The sequence below is a fragment of the Cherax quadricarinatus genome, chromosome 57 (genome assembly GCF_038502225.1).
Source record: "Cherax quadricarinatus isolate ZL_2023a chromosome 57, ASM3850222v1, whole genome shotgun sequence".
Taxonomy (NCBI): Eukaryota; Metazoa; Arthropoda; class Malacostraca; order Decapoda; family Parastacidae; genus Cherax; species Cherax quadricarinatus.
In genome coordinates, this window is record NC_091348.1 from 11,223,767 (window position 1) to 11,243,085 (window position 19,319).

Below are 19,319 nucleotides of genomic sequence, written 5' to 3' on the forward strand. Positions count from 1 at the left end.
ATCTACCAACCTACCACTACAGTCACAGTGGCAGGACGGTAGTACCTGCCTGGGAGGTTGTTATCTACCAACCTACCACTACAGTCACAGTGGTAGGACGGTAGTACCTGCCTGGGAGGTTGTTATCTACCAACCTACCACTACAGTCACAGTGGCAGGACGGTAGTACCTGCCTGGGAGGTTGTTATCTACCAACCTACCACTACAGTCACAGTGGCAGGACGGTAGTACCTGCCTGGGAGGTTGTTATCTACCAACCTACCACTACAGTCACAGTGGTAGGACGGTAGTACCTGCCTGGGAGGTTGTTATCTACCAACCTACCACTACAGTCACAGTGGTAGGACGGTAGTACCTGCCTGGGAGGTTGTTATCTACCAACCTACCACTACAGTCACAGTGGTAGGACGGTAGTACCTGCCTGGGAGGTTGTTATCTACCAACCTACCACTACAGTCACAGTGTTAGGACGGTAGTACCTGCCTGGGAGGTTGTTATCTACCAACCTACCACTACAGTCACAGTGTTAGGACGGTAGTACCTGCCTGGGAGGTTATCTACCAACCTACCACTACAGTCACAGTGGCAGGACGGTAGTACCTGCCTGGGAGGTTGTTATCTACCAACCTACCACTACAGTCACAGTCACAGTGGTAGGACGGTAGTACCTGCCTGGGAGGTTGTTATCTACCAACCTACCACTACAGTCACAGTGTTAGGACGGTAGTACCTGCCTGGGAGGTTGTTATCTACCAACCTACCACTACAGTCACAGTGGCAGGACGGTAGTACCTGCCTGGGAGGTTGTTATCTACCAACCTACCACTACAGTCACAGTGGTAGGACGGTAGTACCTGCCTGGGAGGTTGTTATCTACCAACCTACCACTACAGTCACAGTTCCTTCATAATGTGAGTAATCACGAACTAGCTTGCAATTTCAATATTTTTGACTGTAGTTATTTTGCATATTAAGGCATCACCTTTTTCTTGCGATCTTATTGCAAATATATAGCAAAATAATATGATGAAACAAAGGATTAACAAGAACACAGAAGACGATAAGAACGAGACTTAACAATCACATAAAAGGAGAATAAAACAACAAGAAAAAACCTCAGAGCGCAGGCAGAATAACAAATAAAAAATCAAAGAACGGGTAATAAAAAACAAATTTAAATAAAATAACTGAGGTAGGGAAAAAAAGACAGTAAAATCGCAGAATATAAAAATACATCGCCTAGGAATTAATCTAGATGGGATAACAGGAATATATCTGGGTACATATTTACATCTGGGTACATATTTACAATTTAGCGTTTAGCTATTGTGAGCAAGCTGGGATGCTTGCTAAAAGTTTCTGGTATAGAAGAGCTAGTAGTGTAGTGACGTGCGACGTGCTCGACAACAATTGTACTGACGTGCAACGTGCAGTATAAGTGTTCTGACGTGTAACGTGCAGTAAAAGAAATGTACTGACGTGTAACGTGCAGTAAAAGAAGTGTACTGACGTGTAACGTGGAGTTGAAGTGTACTGAAGTGAGACGTGCAGTAGATTAAGTGTACTGACGTGCAGGAGGAGAGCAAGGAGAGCAAGGAGAGTGTACTGACGTGCGACGTGCAGGAGCAGAGCGTTGGAGTGTCCGTCTCCCTCAGTGTTGGAGGCCAGGCAGGTGTAGAGGCCAGCGTCAGCGCGTCGTATCTGCGACACCTGTAGTTCCCAATCGTTGCGCCTCCAGCGACGACCTCCCTCGGTCACCACACGACCCTGGGAGAGACATGGAACACGGGGGATGAGGCTCTCAGACCCTGGGGATAGGCTATTGGATCCTGGGTGGAGGCTAGCAGATTCTGGGGAGAGACTATTGGATCCTGGATGGAGGCTAGCAGACCCTGGAGAGAGGCTATTGGATCCTGGGTGGAGGCTAGCAGACCTTGGGAAGAGGCTATTGGATCCTGGGTGGATGTTAACAGACCCTGGGGAGAGGCTATTGGATCTTCAGAAACTCTTAGACTCCGGAAAAAAACAACGACGAGATCAAGGAAAGAGGTTTTAGACCCTGGAGGAAGCTATCAGACCCTCGATAGTCCGCCTGTGCAAGGAGAGGTTGAGGCTGGTGCCTCCATAAAACAGTGAGCAACAAAGCAGTAACACCAGCCCAACACGGACGTGAAGAGTGCAGATGAGAGGAGAAAACTGCTGTGTGCAAGCAGCTCTGATGTCAGACAGCAGACACAACACTGTGCTACATTGAAAGTTTCGTGTGCAAGCGTCCCCGATGCCAGACAACAGAAATAACGCTGCTACAATGAGGGGTTTACGTAGTCTAACGAACCTCTCACTGCTGGACACAGTGGCGAACCGCCGACAGAATTAAAAGAAAGAACAGGCGAAGAGCAAGTTTTTATTGTGTCAGCGTTTCGCTGTTGACAGAGGCAGGAGCAGATCGAGAATTTCTGTGTTTGCGGCTATCTGGTTGGATGGAGGTACAGGAGTTAGAGAACTTTGCACTGCAGAGCAGTGTCTTTGTTGTCTGTATCCCAATGATCAACAAAAAAATCCGTCTTTTCAAAATATCCTTTAATTCACACGTTTCTTTTTTGATTATAGTAATAATTTTTATTCACACTTTACATAAGAGTAACAAAAAACAACCGTCCATTTCAAAGACTAAGAACAATAATTGCATTAAATTACATCAAAATCTATAGCTATCAAAATAATGATGTTCTTGTGGGTCTTATTGATGGACTGAAACATTGTTAAAACAATATATAATTTTTACTTTCAAATGAGGGACTCAGGGTAATTGAAAAGTTATAACAGTGTGATTCTTCTGTTGTTGTGGTTTTAATTAAAGATAATTCATTCAACGTTTAGACTCTTGGCTCTTTTTGAGTTATAGATACAGCTGCAACAACACTTGTTCAGTAGACAAATGGTTCCAAGAACCGATAGGTTGATAAATTAGACACATGTGCACATATTTCTAATTTATCAACACTTGTTCTGTTATCACTGTTCCTGTTTCTCAAGTAAGTTGTTGTCAGTCGTAGGTAGTAACAACTACCTTCACATGCTGTAGAAATAACTGGCAAAATTACACCGATGCTCAACAACTCATACAGATCTATGAAAGTATCACAGTATGGTTTAAACTTAAAAGAAAATTCAAGTGAAGAATTGATAGTCGTCACTTCTCTCAAGAAGTCGTCACTTCTTTCAAGAAGTCGTCACTTCTTTCAAGAAGTCGTCACTTCTTTCAAGAAGTCGTCACTTCTTTCAAGAAGTCGTCACTTCTCTCAAGAAGTCGTCACTTCTTTCAAGAAGTCGTCACTTCTTTCAAGAAGTCGTCACTTCTTTCAAGAAGTCGTCAATCTTGATGAAGCTCAACACTGAATTTTTCCTCTCTGAAACCATAATTAAATGCCATCTCCAGATACATGATCTCTTTTAAGATACAACATTTACTGATTCACTTCCGAGGAACTTTCAGTTTTCTACGAGTTATTTGAAAATTTCCTATTTAATTCATTGACTGACCTGTCTATATCAGGTATAAATAGAGATTAACACTTAAGAAAAAGTGGAATAACTGGTAATATTCATCACGGCAGGACTTTCAGAGGCTGAAGGAAATGATGAGGGAACTGAAGCCTCTTAGTGCTGCCACTACACAGACTGAAATGTTGTCACAATGTATGCTTGCACTCCACCTGCTCAGAGTGCCACTGGCTACCTGAAAATCCAAGTGAAAATGAAAAATATTGAATAGGGAAGAAAGAAGAATATGCAACACTCAGGGAAGAAGGAATGTTTGAGAGATTGGAGAAGGGTACACGACATACATGGGAGAAGGGAATAATTTAGGAACCAGGAAAGAAACCAGGATAGATAAGTGTAAAGAAATATGATCAAAATTGACGAGATAAGTGAGTTAGAACAAAAAACAGAAAGCAGCTAAAATAATAAGAATATGACAGAGAATGAAAACTAACGGATGACATAAACAAGAATAAAAATGGCGTCCAGGGAGATGAACTCAATGGAGATCATAAACACAACAAGTGCATAGTAAACAGAAAAAGGCAGACTGGACAAATTAAATTTCTGGAGCTGGTCAGTGCTGACCCACGGGTGGATGGAGAAGCTATGAGAAGAGGAATATATTGTATATTCTCCACCGACTGCAGATAGAAGAAAGAGGCGAGAATATAGCAGTTAATTCAAGTTACAAACAATCTCTCTCTCTCTCTCTCTCTCTCTCTCTCTCTCTCTCTCTCTCTTTCACACACACACACACACACACACACACAATCTTCAACACATCCCTGGGAACTGGGCAACTACCTGAGGTATGGAAGACGGCAAATGTAGTTCCCATTTTCAAAAAAGGAGACAGAAAAGAGGCACTAAACTATAGACCTGTGTCATTGACGTGTATAGTATGCAAAATTATGGAGAAGATTATCAGGAGGAGAGTGGTGGAGCACCTGGAACGGAACAGGAGTATAAATGCCAACCAGCACGGATTCACGGAAGGCAAATCCTGTGTCACAAACCTTCTGGAGTTTTATGATAAAATAACAGAAGTAAGACAAGAGAGAGAGGGGTGGGTTGATTGCATCTTCTTGGACTGCAAGAAGGCCTTTGACACAGTTCCTCACAAGAGATTAGTGCAGAAGCTAGAGCATCAGGCGCATATAACAGGAAGGGCACTGCAATGGATCAGAGAATACCTGACAGGGAGGCAACAACGAGTCATGGTACGTAATGATGTATCACAGTGGGCACCTGTGACGAGCGGGGTCCCACAGGGGTCGGTCCTAGGACCAGTGCTATTTTTGGTATATGTGAACGACATGACGGAAGGGTTAGACTCAGAAGTGTCCCTGTTTGCAGATGATGTGAAGTTAATGAGGAGAATTAAATCTGATGAGGACCAGGCAGGACTTCAAAGAGACCTGGACAGACTGGACACCTGGTCCAGCAAATGGCTTCTCGAATTTAATCCTGCCAAATGCAAAGTCATGAAGATAGGGGAAGGGCACAGAAGACCACAGACAGAGTATAGGCTAGGTGGCCAAAGACTGCAAACCTCACTCAAGGAGAAAGATCTTGGGGTGAGTATAACACCGAGCATGTCTCCGGAAGCACACATCAATCAGATAACTGCTGCAGCATATGGGCGCCTGGCAAACCTGAGAACAGCATTCCGATACCTTAGTAAAGAATCATTCAAGACACTGTACACCGTGTATGTCAGGCCCATACTGGAGTATGCAGCACCTGTTTGGAACCCGCACTTGATAAAGCACGTCAAGAAACTAGAGAAAGTACAAAGGTTTGCAACAAGGTTAGTTCCAGAGCTAAGGGGAATGTCCTATGAAGAAAGATTAAGGGAAATCGGCCTGACGACACTGGAGGACAGGAGGGTCAGGGGAGACATGATAACGACATATAAAATACTGCGTGGAATAGACAAGGTGGACAAGGACAGGATGTTCCAGGGAGGGGACACAGAAACAAGAGGCCACAATTGGAAGTTGAAGACACAAATGAGTCAGAGAGATAGTAGGAAGTATTTCTTCAGTCATAGAGTTGTAAGGCAGTGGAATAGCCTAGAAAATGACGTAGTGGAGGCAGGAACCATACACAGTTTTAAGACGAGGTTTGATAAAGCTCATGGAGCGGGGAGAGAGAGGGCCTAGTAGCAACCGGTGAAGAGGCGGGGCCAGGAGCTAGGACTCGACCCCTGCAACCACAAATAGGTGAGTACAAATAGGTGAGTATACACACACACACACACACACACACACACACACACACACACACGTCAGTTTACCCTCAAAACGACATAACATGAGGAAGGAACAATGACAAAGTAGATAAGAACCAGGAAGAAACACGAGAGGAAGATGGGAGAGAGGAGAAACATGGAGTAACTCAGGGATATAACAAGAAGCACTAGTGAAGGAAGTGTAGGACACGAACACTAGTAGGAAGTTCATCCTTCTACACATCACTTTCCTTCATTCTGTCTTCCCTTGACCTCTCTTTACCTTTCCATTCATGACAAATACTTTTCCACTCATTGCCAGCAATAATAACCCTCATTTCCTTCCCACTTAATACTCCTACGGTGTGATTTCTTTCCTTTCATTCTTTCCATCCCTCCATTCTTCCCTTCCTCCCTACATTTGGTAACCACTATTTCTCCACTCCTAACTTGTTACCCTTCCCTCACTCCTCATTCTATCTATCCACTTTTACCCCTCCAGCATCAAGTGTATCCGCCAATTCTTTTGCTCTCTATTACTTCCTAATATCTTACATTTTCCACCACAACAACCTCCACTTTCTTACTTTCTGCCCATCCACTTTCTCTGCCAACTATCCTTTGGCTGCCACTCAAGCTTTACTGCTGCATTCTGAATACGCTTTAGATCAAACAAACCGAAGAGAAAGAACAACTCTCTCTACCACAATAACAGTCTCTCACTGGTGCTATCACACTCACTCACAAGACCACATCAGAGAACAGGCAGATTCATGGGCTCCCACTGGCGTACTGCCGAAAATACTGAAAATAAGACATACGTTACTTCCTCTGCAACCTGTCTTTTTTTCTCTCCTGGAAGATTCCTGTTAATAAAGAAAGGGCAATGAATATCAATGTCTTGTACATAAACATCAATGTTATCAGAAATAAGGCTAATGAAGACAACGGAAAAGTAAAGGATTTGGCCCAAATGACAAAGGCAATCTCTCCATAGGATTTCCATGTATTTAGAAAAAAAAAGATAAAGCAAGGAGGAGATGCACGAGCAGCTCTTCTGGTCAGGAAATAGTGCAGATGTGAGGTGTAGGAAGTTTTAAACTGCCCTGGTTTAACATACTACATGAAAGGGACAACAGCAACAGGAGGGCGAAAAGAACTTGTGGCGTAACATATAACACTCCAGCCAACACCAGTGACTGGCATATCTGAAGTAGTTGTGATAATAATACATAATAACCGGGTCAACAACAGGAAACACAGAACAAGAAAACTACAAAAATGAGGTCATCCTTTCGACTGTAATAAGGCAGCGCTAGATCTAAACTCTTAGTCTCAAGTCACTTTGACAACAGTGTAATACACTGAGAAAACATAAAGGGACGATATGTAGAGTTGACAACAAGAAACTTTGAGATTAACACGTTAAAAGACGCATATGACTGAGGAAGGTTAATCATCTGGCCATGCTAGCTTCGATATTTACCAAGAATGAGTCAGAAATCCAAGAGAAAAACTTTCGTAGTTCCCATAAGAGCTAGTGATCAGGGCATGTTGACATTCGAGTATAAAGTACAGGTAAGACTACAGAGGAAGGTGAGAGAAAAGAGCTACAGAAAACTTAGATAACATGACAATATTCTTTTCAGAATAAAAAGAAATACTGATATAAATTGTATGTCACCAGAAACCAGGATGAACTATGTTTATCAACGGTGCTGGAAGCGGCTGGCAGAACCATTATAATCCAGAAAGAAAAAAGGAAAAATAACAAAGTTAACCCATGTTGTTAAATATAGACTAAAGATTCAAGCCACAAGAATAAGAGAGCATAACAGAAGTACACAAGTTAAAGAATGTTAAACAACGCATATATCAACATGAAGAACAAGAATTAACAACTAAGTGTTAGAAGGTGATGAGACCGAGGAAAGTAAGAACTTTTCATAAACATTACGAGTTAGAACATAAGAACATAAAAATGTAGGAACACTGCAGAAGGCCTACTGGCCCATACGAGGCAGGTCCTTATCAAAACGACATCTACCCAAAGCTACTCAAGAAACAATGTTACCGCATTTTCCTTACAGCAGAAGAAACTAGGAACCATAACAGACGTGAAATGAGATAGAACGGCGTATGTCGGGGCGGAGAACCTGAAAGAATCAGGTGTAGTAATACTGAGACATGAAAAAAACTACATGCAACACAAGCAGTGTTACCAGACATGATCTCACACTGGGTACTGAAAGAAGGAGCTGAAGCTCTAAGTAAGCCACTTACGTACATATACATGTCACTGGAGATAGTAGAGCTGTCACACAACTGTACCGTTTTAAAAGGAGATGTACAGAATCCGTTAATTAAACAGAATAAAATTATTCTAGACATGAACACAAAGCAAGATTATACAGAAAGAATCTATATCTTCAACCCCACAAGCAGACGAAATACACACACACACACACACACACACACACACACACACACACACACACACACAGACACACACACACACACACACACACACACACACACACACACACAGACACACACTAAAGGAGAAGGCTACTCGATAAATTGGAAAAGAATGAAAAGTGTAAAGCATGAAAATGGAAGAATAAGTACAGGAGTGACACAAGGATCGGTGCTGGTACTTCTATTGTTACTACCGTATATTAATGTTCAGAATAACGAAAATAACTATTATATGTTCATGACTGTGGTTGATGTGAAGATTTTATGGATAATATAAAGTGAAGAGGATGAGAAAACTGCAAGATGATCAGGATAAACTTGAGAGAAAATGAATAAACAATCATTATAAGTTAACCCAAGAAGAAGCAAAGCTACGAAGATGAGAAATGAAAAAAAAACGAGGTAGAAAAAATAGTATCATCAAATAGGACAAAAAGCTAAGTGAAAAATTTAAACATGAGACCTGTAATATCCACTACCACACGTCTCCAGACCTGGTAATATCCACTACCACACGTCTCCAGACCTGGTAATATCCACTACCACACGTCTCCAGACCTGGTAATATCCACTACCACACGTCTCCAGACCTGGTAATATCCACTACCACACGCCTCCAGACCTGGTAATATCCACTACCACACGTCTCCAGACCTGGTAATATCCACTACCACACGTCTCCAGACCTGGTAATATCCACTACCACACGTCTCCAGACCTGGTAATATCCACTACCACACGTCTCCAGACCTGGTAATATCCACTACCACACGTCTCCAGACCTGGTAATATCCACTACCACACGTCTCCAGACCTGGTAATATCCACTACCACACGTCTCCAGACCTGGTAATATCCACTACCACACGTCTCCAGACCTGGTAATATCCACTACCACACGTCTCCAGACCTGGTAATATCCACTACCACACGTCTCCAGACCTGGTAATATCCACTACCACACGTCTCCAGACCTGGTAATATCCACTACCACACGTCTCCAGACCTGGTAATATCCACTACCACACGTCTCCAGACCTGGTAATATCCACTACCACACGTCTCCAGACCTGGTAATATCCACTACCACACGTCTCCAGACCTGGTAATATCCACTACCACACGTCTCCAGACCTGGTAATATCCACTACCACACGTCTCCAGACCTGGTAATATCCACTACCACACGTCTCCAGACCTGGTAATATCCACTACCACACGTCTCCAGACCTGGTAATATCCACTACCACACGTCTCCAGACCTGGTAATATCCACTACCACACGTCTCCAGACCTGGTAATATCCACTACCACACGTCTCCAGACCTGGTAATATCCACTACCACACGTCTCCAGACCTGGTAATATCCACTACCACACGTCTCCAGACCTGGTAATATCCACTACCACACGTCTCCAGACCTGGTAATATCCACTACAACACGTCTCCAGACATGGTAATATCCACTACCACACGTCTCCAGACCTGGTAATATCCACTACCACAAGTCTCCAGACCTGGTAATATCCACTACCACACGTCTCCAGACCTGGTAATATCCGCTACCACAAGTCTCCAGACCTGGTAATATCCACTACCACACGTCTCCAGACCTGGTAATATCCACTACAACATGTCTCCAGACCTGGTAATATCCACTACCACATGTCTCCAGACCTGGTAATATCCACTACCACACGTCTCCAGACCTGGTAATATCCACTACCACACGTCTCCAGACCTGGTAATATCCACTACCACATGTCTCCAGACCTGGTAATATCCACTACCACACGTCTCCAGACCTGGTAATATCCACTACCACACGTCTCCAGACCTGGTAATATCCACTACCACACGTCTCCAGACCTGGTAATATCCACTACCACACGTCTCCAGACCTGGTAATATCCACTACCACACGTCTCCAGACCTGGTAATATCCACTACCACACGTCTCCAGACCTGGTAATATCCACTACCACACGTCTCCAGACCTGGTAATATCCACTACCACACGTCTCCAGACATGGTAATATCCACTACCACACGTCTCCAGACCTGGTAATATCCACTACCACACGTCTCCAGACCTGGTAATATCCACTACCACACGTCTCCAGACCTGGTAATATCCACTACCACACGTCTCCAGACCTGGTAATACCCATTACCACACGTCTCCACACCTGGTAATGTCCACTATCAAAAGTCTCTAGACCTGGTAATATCCACTGCCACAAGTCTCCACACCTGGTAATATCCACTACCACAAGTTTCCACACCTGGTAATATCCACTACCACACGTCTCCACACCTGGTAATGTCCAGTATCAAAAGTCTCTAGACCCTGTAATATCCACTGCCACAAGTCTCCACACCTGGTAATATCCACTACCACAAGTCTCCACACCTGGTAATGTCCACTATCAAAAGTCTCTAGACCCGGTAATATCCACTGCCACAAGTCTCCACACCTGGTAATATCCACTACCACACGTCTCCACACCTGGTAATGTCCACTATCAAAAGTCTCTAGACACGGTAATATCCACTGCCACAAGTCTCCACACCTGGTAATATCCACTACCACAAGTCTCCACACCTGGTAATGTCCACTATCAAAAGTCTCTAGACCCGGTAATATCCACTGCCACAAGTCTCCACACCTGGTAATATCCACTACCACAAGTCTCCACACCTGGTAATATCCAGTACCACAAGTCTCCACACCTGATAATATCCACTACTACAAATCTCCACACCTGGTAATATCCAGTGCCACACGTCTACATACCTGGTAATATCCACTACAACAAGTCTCCACACCTGGTAATATCCAGTACCACAAGTCTCCACACCTAGTAATATCCAGTGCCACACGTCTAAATACCTGGTAATATCCACTGACACAAGTCTCCACACCTGGTAATATCCACTATTACAAGTCTCCACACCTGGTAATATCCACTACCACAAGTCTCCACACCTGATAATATCCACTACCACAAATCTCCACACCTGGTAATATCCACTACAACAAGTCTCCACACCTGGTAATATCCAGTACCACAAGTCTCCACACCTAGTAATATCCAGTGCCACACGTCTAAATACCTGGTAATATCCACTACCACAGGTCTCCACACCTGGTAATATCCAGTATCATAAGTCTCCACACCTGGTAATATCCAGTACCACAAGTCTCCACACCTGGTAATTTCCTCTACCACAAGTCTCCACACCTGGTAATATCCACTACCACAAGTCTCCACACCTGGTAATATCCAGTACCCCAAGTCTCCACACCTGATAATATCCACTACCATAAGTCTCCACACCTGGTAATATCCAGTGCCACACGTCTACATACCTGGTAATAACCACTACAACAAGTCTCCACACCTAGTAATATCCAGTACCACAAGTCTCCACACCTAGTAATATCCAGTGCCACACATCTACATACCTGGTAATATCCACTACCACAAGTCCCCACACTTGGTAATATCCAGTACCACAAGTCTCCACACCTGGTAATATCCAGTACCAGAAGTCTCCGCACCTGGTAATATCTAGTACCACAAGTCTCCACTTCTAGTAATATCCAGTACCACAAGTCTCCACACCTTGTAATATCCAGTACCATAAGTTTCCACACCTGGTAATATCCACTACCACAAGTCTCCACACCTGGTAATATCCACTACCACAAGTCTCCACACCTGGTAATATCCAGTACCACAAGTCTCCACACCTGGTAATATCCACTACCTCAAGTCTTTACACCTGGTAATATCCACTACCACAAGTCTCCACACCTGGTAATATCCACTACTACAAGTCTCCACACCTGATAATATCCACTACCACAAGTTTCCACACCTGGTAATATCCACTACCACAAGTCTCCACACCTGGTAATATCCACTATCACAAGTCTCCACACCTGGTAATATCCACTACCACAAGTCTCTACACCTGGTAATATCCACTACCACAAGTCTCCACGCCTGGTAATATCCAGTACCACAAGTCTCCACACCTTATAATATCCTCTACCACAAGTCTCCACACCTGGTAATATATAGTGCCACACGTCTACATACCTGGTAATATCCACTACAACAAGTCTCCACACCTGGTAATATCCAGTACCACAAGTCTCCACACCTATTAATATCCAGTGCCACACGTCTGCATACCTGGTAATATCCACTACCACAAGTCCCCACACCTGGTAATATCCAGTCCCACAAGTCTCCACTTCTAGTAATATCCAGTACGCAAGTCTCCACACCTGGTAATATCCACTACCACAAGTCTCCACACCTGGTAATATCCAGTACCACAAGTCTCCACACCTGGTAATATCCACTACCACAAGTCTCCACACCTGGTAATATCCACTACCACAAGTCTCCACACCTGGTAATTTCCTCTACCACAAGTCTCCACACCTGGTAATATCCACTACCACAAGTCTCCACACCTGGTAATATCCAGTACCCCAAGTCTCCACACCTGATAATATCCACTACCATAAGTCTCCACACCTGGTAATATCCACTACCACAAGTCTCCACTCCTGGTAATATCCACTACCACAAGTCTCGACACCTGGTAATATCCACTACCACAAGTCTCCACACCTGGTAATATCCACTACCACAAATCTCCACACCTGGTAATATCCAGTACCACAAGTCTCCACACCTGGTAATATCCACTACCACAAGTCTCCACACCTGGTAATTTCCACTACCACAAGTCTCCACACCTGGTAATATCCACTACCACAAGTCTCCACACCTGGTAATATCCAGTACCCCAAGTCTCCACACCTGATAATATCCACTACCACAAGTCTCCACACCTGGTAATATCCAGTGCCACACGTCTACATACCTGGTAATATCCACTACAACAAGTCTCCACACCTGGTAATATCCAGTACCACAAGTCTCCACACCTAGTAATATCCAGTGCCACACGTCTACATACCTGGTAATATCCACTACCACAAGTCCCCACACCTGGTAATATCCAGTACCACAAGTCTCCACACCTGGTAATATCCAGTACCAGAAGTCTCCACACCTGGTAATATCCAGTACCACAAGTCTCCACTTCTAGTAATATCCAGTACCACAAATCTCCACACCTTGTAATATCCAGTACCATAAGTTTCCACACCTGGTAATATCCACTACCACAAGTCTCCACACCTAGTAATATCCAGTACCAGAAGTCTCCACACCTGGTAATATCCAGTACCACAAGTCTCCACTTCTAGTAATATCCAGTACCACAAATCTCCACACCTTGTAATATCCAGTACCATAAGTTTCCACACCTGGTAATATCCACTACCACAAGTCCCCACACCTGGTAATATCCACTACCACAAGTCTCCACACCTTGTAATGTCCACTACCTCAAGTCTCCACACCTGGTAATATCCACTACCACAAGTCTCCACACCTGGTAATATCCACTACCACAAGTCTCCACACCTGGTAATATCCACTACCACAAGTCTCCACACCTGGTAATATCCACTACCACAAGTCTCCACACCTGGTAATATCCACTACCACAAGTCTCCACACCTGGTAATATCCACTACCACAAGTCTCCACCCCTTTTAATATCCAGTACCCCAAGTCTCCACACCTGATAATATCCACTACCACAAGTCTCCACACCTGGTAATATCCAGTGCCACACGTCTACATACCTGGTAATATCCACTACAACAAGTCTCCACACCTGGTAATATCCACTACCACAAGTCCCCCCACCTGGTAATATCCAGTACCACAAGTCTCCACACCTTGTAATATCCAGTACCACAAGTCTCCACACCTAGTAATATCCAGTGCCACACGTCTGCATACCTGGTAATATCCACTACCAAAAGTCCCCACACCTGGTAATATCCACTACCACAAGTCCCCACACCTGGTAATATCCACTACCACAAGTCCCCACACCTGGTAATATCCACTACCACAAGTCTCCAGAGGTACACACCAAGAGAATAACACCAGCAACACAAGTCAAACTTACAAACACAAGAATGACCTGAAGAAATTCAGGTGCGACACAGTTTTTAGTATGCAGCGCCGTGTGGAACACACAACTTGTAAACTACAGAGTGAAGCTTGATAAAAGTATAAAGGAGAGCATCCAGACTAGTCCCTGAGTTGAGGAGAATGAGGAAGTGAAAAGAATACAAGAGTTACATCTCGCAGTACTGAAGAACGAATGATCATATACTCACAACGTGGAAATTCCGCGAAGTGTATCTAGTGTAGACAACGATACATTTATTAATGATGTAGCAATAAGGAAATTGTGTGGGTCGTAAAGTTGGTAACTACACTATGGAATATACACAGGGTTGTACGGAATATTTCTTCAGTTTAAGAGGTGATAAGAAATTAGCTGAGCAGTGAAGTGGAGTGCTTGCAGGTGCAGGGAATTAAAATGTGTATGATTAGGCAATTTCACGTTATTTGGTCGTGATTTAAGAGGCGGGACCAAGAGCTGGAACTCATTACTCGGAAACTCAGATAGTTAGATGCAAAGAGGTAGTTACAAACAGATAGTTAGAAACAAGTAGTTACAAATAGGTAGTTACAAATAAGTAGTTACAAACAGGTAGTTACAAACAGGTAGTTACGAACAGGTAGTTACAAACAGGTAGTTACGAACAGGTAGTTACAAACAGGTAGTTACAAACAGGCAGTTACAAGCATGTAGTTACAAGCATGTAGTTAGAAAGAGGCAATTACAAACAAGTAGTTACAAATAGGTAGTTACAAATAAGTAGTTACCAACAGGTAGTTACAGACAAGTAGTTACAAACAAGTATTTACAAACAGGTAGTTACGAAAAGGTAGTTACAAACAAGTAGTTATAAACAGGTAGTTACAAACAGGTAGTTACAAATAAGTAGTTACAAACAGGTAGTTACAAACATGTAGTTAGAAAGAGGCAATTACAAACAAGTATTTACATACAGGTATTTACAAACAGGTAGTTACGAACAGGTAGTTACAAACAGGCAGTTACAAACAGGTAGTTACTCACACACATGTACTCACGTTATGAAGCCAGGTAACGTTGTAGGCGGGTGGGTGAGCTGTGACCGAACACAGGAAGGTGAGGTCACTACCCACTGTGGCCAGGTGACCTGTCTCACTCACACTCACTTCTTTACCCCACACTGTGATCCTTGCCTCAGGCACGTCTGTAACACAGCACTTAGTTAATAGTGTGAAACACAGCACTCACTGTAACACAGTACTTAGTTAATACAGTCTGAAACACAGTATTCAGTGTAACACAGCACTTAGTTAATAGAGTCTGAAACACAGCACCCAGTGTAGCACAGCACTTAGTTAATAGAGTCTGAAACACAGTACTAAGTATAGCACAGCACTTAGTTAATAGAGTCTGAAACACAGCACTCAGTGTAGCACAGCACTTAGTTAATAGTCTGAAACACAGTACTCAGTATAGCACAGCACTTAGTTAACAGAGTCTGAAACACAGCACTCAGTGTAGCACAGCACTTAGTTAATAGCCTGAAACACAGCACTGAGTAAACACAGCAGTAAGTAAACACAACAGTGTCTTAACACTGCTTTAACACAGCGAGGGATGGGGAGTGAGGGGGGAAATTAGCTCCTACATACCATGTTGTCACCTCAGGCGAAACGTTTGGTTAAGTCACCTCACACCTGCTGCCCCTGTTCACCTAGCAGTAAATAGGTACCTGGTAGTTTACTAGACAACAGAGGTCACATGGACACAAACAAGCCACACTAGATAATTTCCTGGGTTATTCTGGCTTCTTAACCCAGGTTTTTAAACCCTCTGGGGTTAATAATTCGAAAAGCATCTTTTTCAAAATGATAATTAGATAACCTGGTAAAATAATTACCTTATATAATTTACCTGGAAAAAAAAATTAATATAATTTAAAAAAGTTAAAAAATTAATATAATTTCTCATTAATATCAAAAGAAAAATGAATTTATTTTTCACCTTCGTCGACGTTATTAAAAAAATCAGGAAATTAGAAAAGACTGATTTTTTTTTGGCTAATTTTGGACGGTAATTATTTTTGGACTAATTTTTTTTACTGTCCAGTGTATATAAAAAGTTTCTTGGCTGTAATAATTTATATTCCTCATACAAATTTTTATATAAACTATGTTCTATGCATCAAATGTTTTTGCTCGTATAATGTAAGATTTAAATTGTTTAATAATAATAATACTAATACTAATAATAATAATAATAATAATAATAATAATTTCACTAATTATCACTGTGGATATTTTGATATATATATATATATATATATATATATATATATATATATATATATATATATATATATATATATATATATATATATATATATATATATATATATATATATATATGTCGTGCCGAATAGGTAAAATTGGTCAATTAGTAAGAATAAATTTAAAATAAAGTCTTTTCTAAAATTTTCTCTTGTATGTTTAAAGATATATTTTTCATTTATGTTAATGTAAAAATTGATAATTTTGTACCAAAAGAACCTTAGAAAACCTACCTAACCTTATTATAACTGTAGGTAGTGTTACTGTGTACTTGTCTCGTATACTTAGATAAACCCAGGTATATTATATATACGCTCCCTTCTTGCGTGACGTCACGAGTCCCGCTCGTAAGAGCCGTAGGCCACTGTGTTCCTTCTCAGTTCATGGCTGGTGTATACTTGACGGCAATGATTCTGGGCTTCTCCTCGAGACTCTCTTAATTATACGCCTCCAAACATCCAATGTGTGTATTTCTTACCCTAATATCTCCTCACAAACCCCATCACATAACAAGCGCAATTTAATTTAGCCTCTTCCAACTAAATATATTTTAGATAAGTCTGCAATAATTTAAAAATAAGCACATTGAAATATATGTTTTATCGTTAGGTCCGGAATGATTTTTGCGAAATTACTGCATACAGAAATTTTCGCTTGCCTTATTCGGCAAGAAGAACACTGCTGTTTAAGACAAATAGCAAGTATTACCTATTCGGCACGACACACAAACACACACATACACACACACACACACACACACACATGCGAATGACATGACGGAAGGAATAGACTCAGAAGTGTCCCTGTTTGCAGATAATATGAAGTTAATGACGAGAATTCAATCAGATGAGGATCAAGCAGGACTACAAAGAGACCTGGACAGGCTGGAAAGTTGGTCCAGCAACTGGCTCCTCGATTTTAACCCTGCCAAATGCAAAGTCATGAAGATCGGGGAATGGCAAAGAAGACCGCAGATAGAGTATGGGCTAGGTGGCCAAAGCCTGCAAACCTCACTCCAGGAGAAAGCTCTTGGGGTGAGTATAACAACGAGCACATCTCCGGAAGTACACATCAACCAGATAACTGCTGCAGCATATGGGCGCCTAGCAAACATGAGAATTGCGTTCTGATACCTCAGTAAGGAATCGTTCAAGACTCTATACACCGTGTACGTCAGGCTCATACTGGAGTATGCAGCACCGGTTTGGAACCCACACCTGGCCAAACACATCAAGAAATTAGAGAAAGTGCAAAGGTTTGCATCAAGGCTAGTTCCAGAGATTAGGGGAATGTCCTACGAAGAAAGGTTAAGGGAAATCGGTCTGAGGACACTGGAGGACTGGAGGGTTAGGGGAGACATGATCACGACTTACAAAATACTGAGAGGAATTGACAAGGTGGACAGAGACAGGATGTTCAAGACATGAGGCACACACACAAGGGGTCACAGTTGGAAGTTGAAGACTCAGATGAGTCAGAGAGATGTTAGGAAGTACTTCTTTAGTCATAGAGTTGTCAGGAAGTGCAGTAGTCTGGCAAGTGAAGTAGTGGAGGCAGGAACCGTATATAGTTTTAAGACGAGGTATGATGAAGCTCATGGAGCAGGAAAGAGAGGACCTAGTAGCGACCAGTGAAGAGGAGGGGGCCAGGAGCTATGTATCGACCCCTGCAACCACAAATAGGTGAATACACACACACACACACACACACACACATACATATATATATATATATATATATATATATATATATATATATATATATATATATATATATATATATATATCAATAACAACACTGAGACTAACTGAGGATTCGAACCCATGTTGTTTTGGCCCACCTTATGAGCGAAAATCACACATGATGCTCTAACCCACGGGACTACGCAATCCTACAAAAAAGAAGCACCCAGCAGAGCTAGGTGTTTTACATGGATCCGAGGACATACGGTGGTATGGGTGCCTCTGAGGTCATTTCATTCTACTCCCTGTCTGGTGTACGAGCCTTCACTAACAGTATATATATATTATTGTAACCACGAACGAATGGTATTAATGAATAACAACACTGCGACAAGCCGAGGATTCGAACTCATGTCGTTTTGGCCCTGCCTCGTGGTGAGCGAAAATCACATGACTCTCTAACCCACTGGACCACACAATCCTACAAGAATCAAGCACCCAGCAGAGCTAGGTGTTTTACCTTGATCCGAGGACATACGGTGGTGTGGGTGCCTCTGAGCTAATTTCATTCAAATCCCCATTTGGTGTACTAGTTTCCACAAACAGTTATTAATTTAATACCACTCGTTCGTTGTCACAATAATATATATATATATATATATATATATATATATATATATATATATATATATATATATATATATATATATATATATATATATATATATATATATTCCGATAGCAGTAATTACTGGATGAAAACAAAGCACACTGAATATAGATAGCAATATTATCACTTTTTCTCGATAACTTTGGTAACACAGGACGGCAGTGAACTGTTTGGAAAATTGTGTTATAAATTTTCTCTTATTTTGTTACGTGGGCTGCCTGATCAGAGCTTGGTACCTGGCACCTGTACCTCAGTACCCTGTGGTACTACACTGTAAGGCATTGGTGAGGGTGCCTGACACCTATACCTCAGTACCTTGTGGTAC

At 42.3% G+C, this 19,319-nt stretch overlaps 1 protein-coding gene across 3 annotated transcripts in view; it reads right to left on the reverse strand.

Moving 5' to 3' along the window:
- Positions 1–19,319, reverse strand: part of LOC128693388 (uncharacterized) — an 831,955-nt gene that overhangs the window by 89,277 nt on the left and 723,359 nt on the right. For all 3 annotated transcript variants that reach the window (XM_070097363.1, XM_070097364.1, XM_070097362.1), the window contains 2 exons: positions 15,371–15,516; positions 1,611–1,767 (listed from right to left, as the gene is read on the reverse strand). In XM_070097363.1, coding sequence (XP_069953464.1) covers positions 1,611–1,767; positions 15,371–15,516 — 303 coding nt within the window. The remainder of the gene's footprint in view (positions 1–1,610; positions 1,768–15,370; positions 15,517–19,319) is intronic.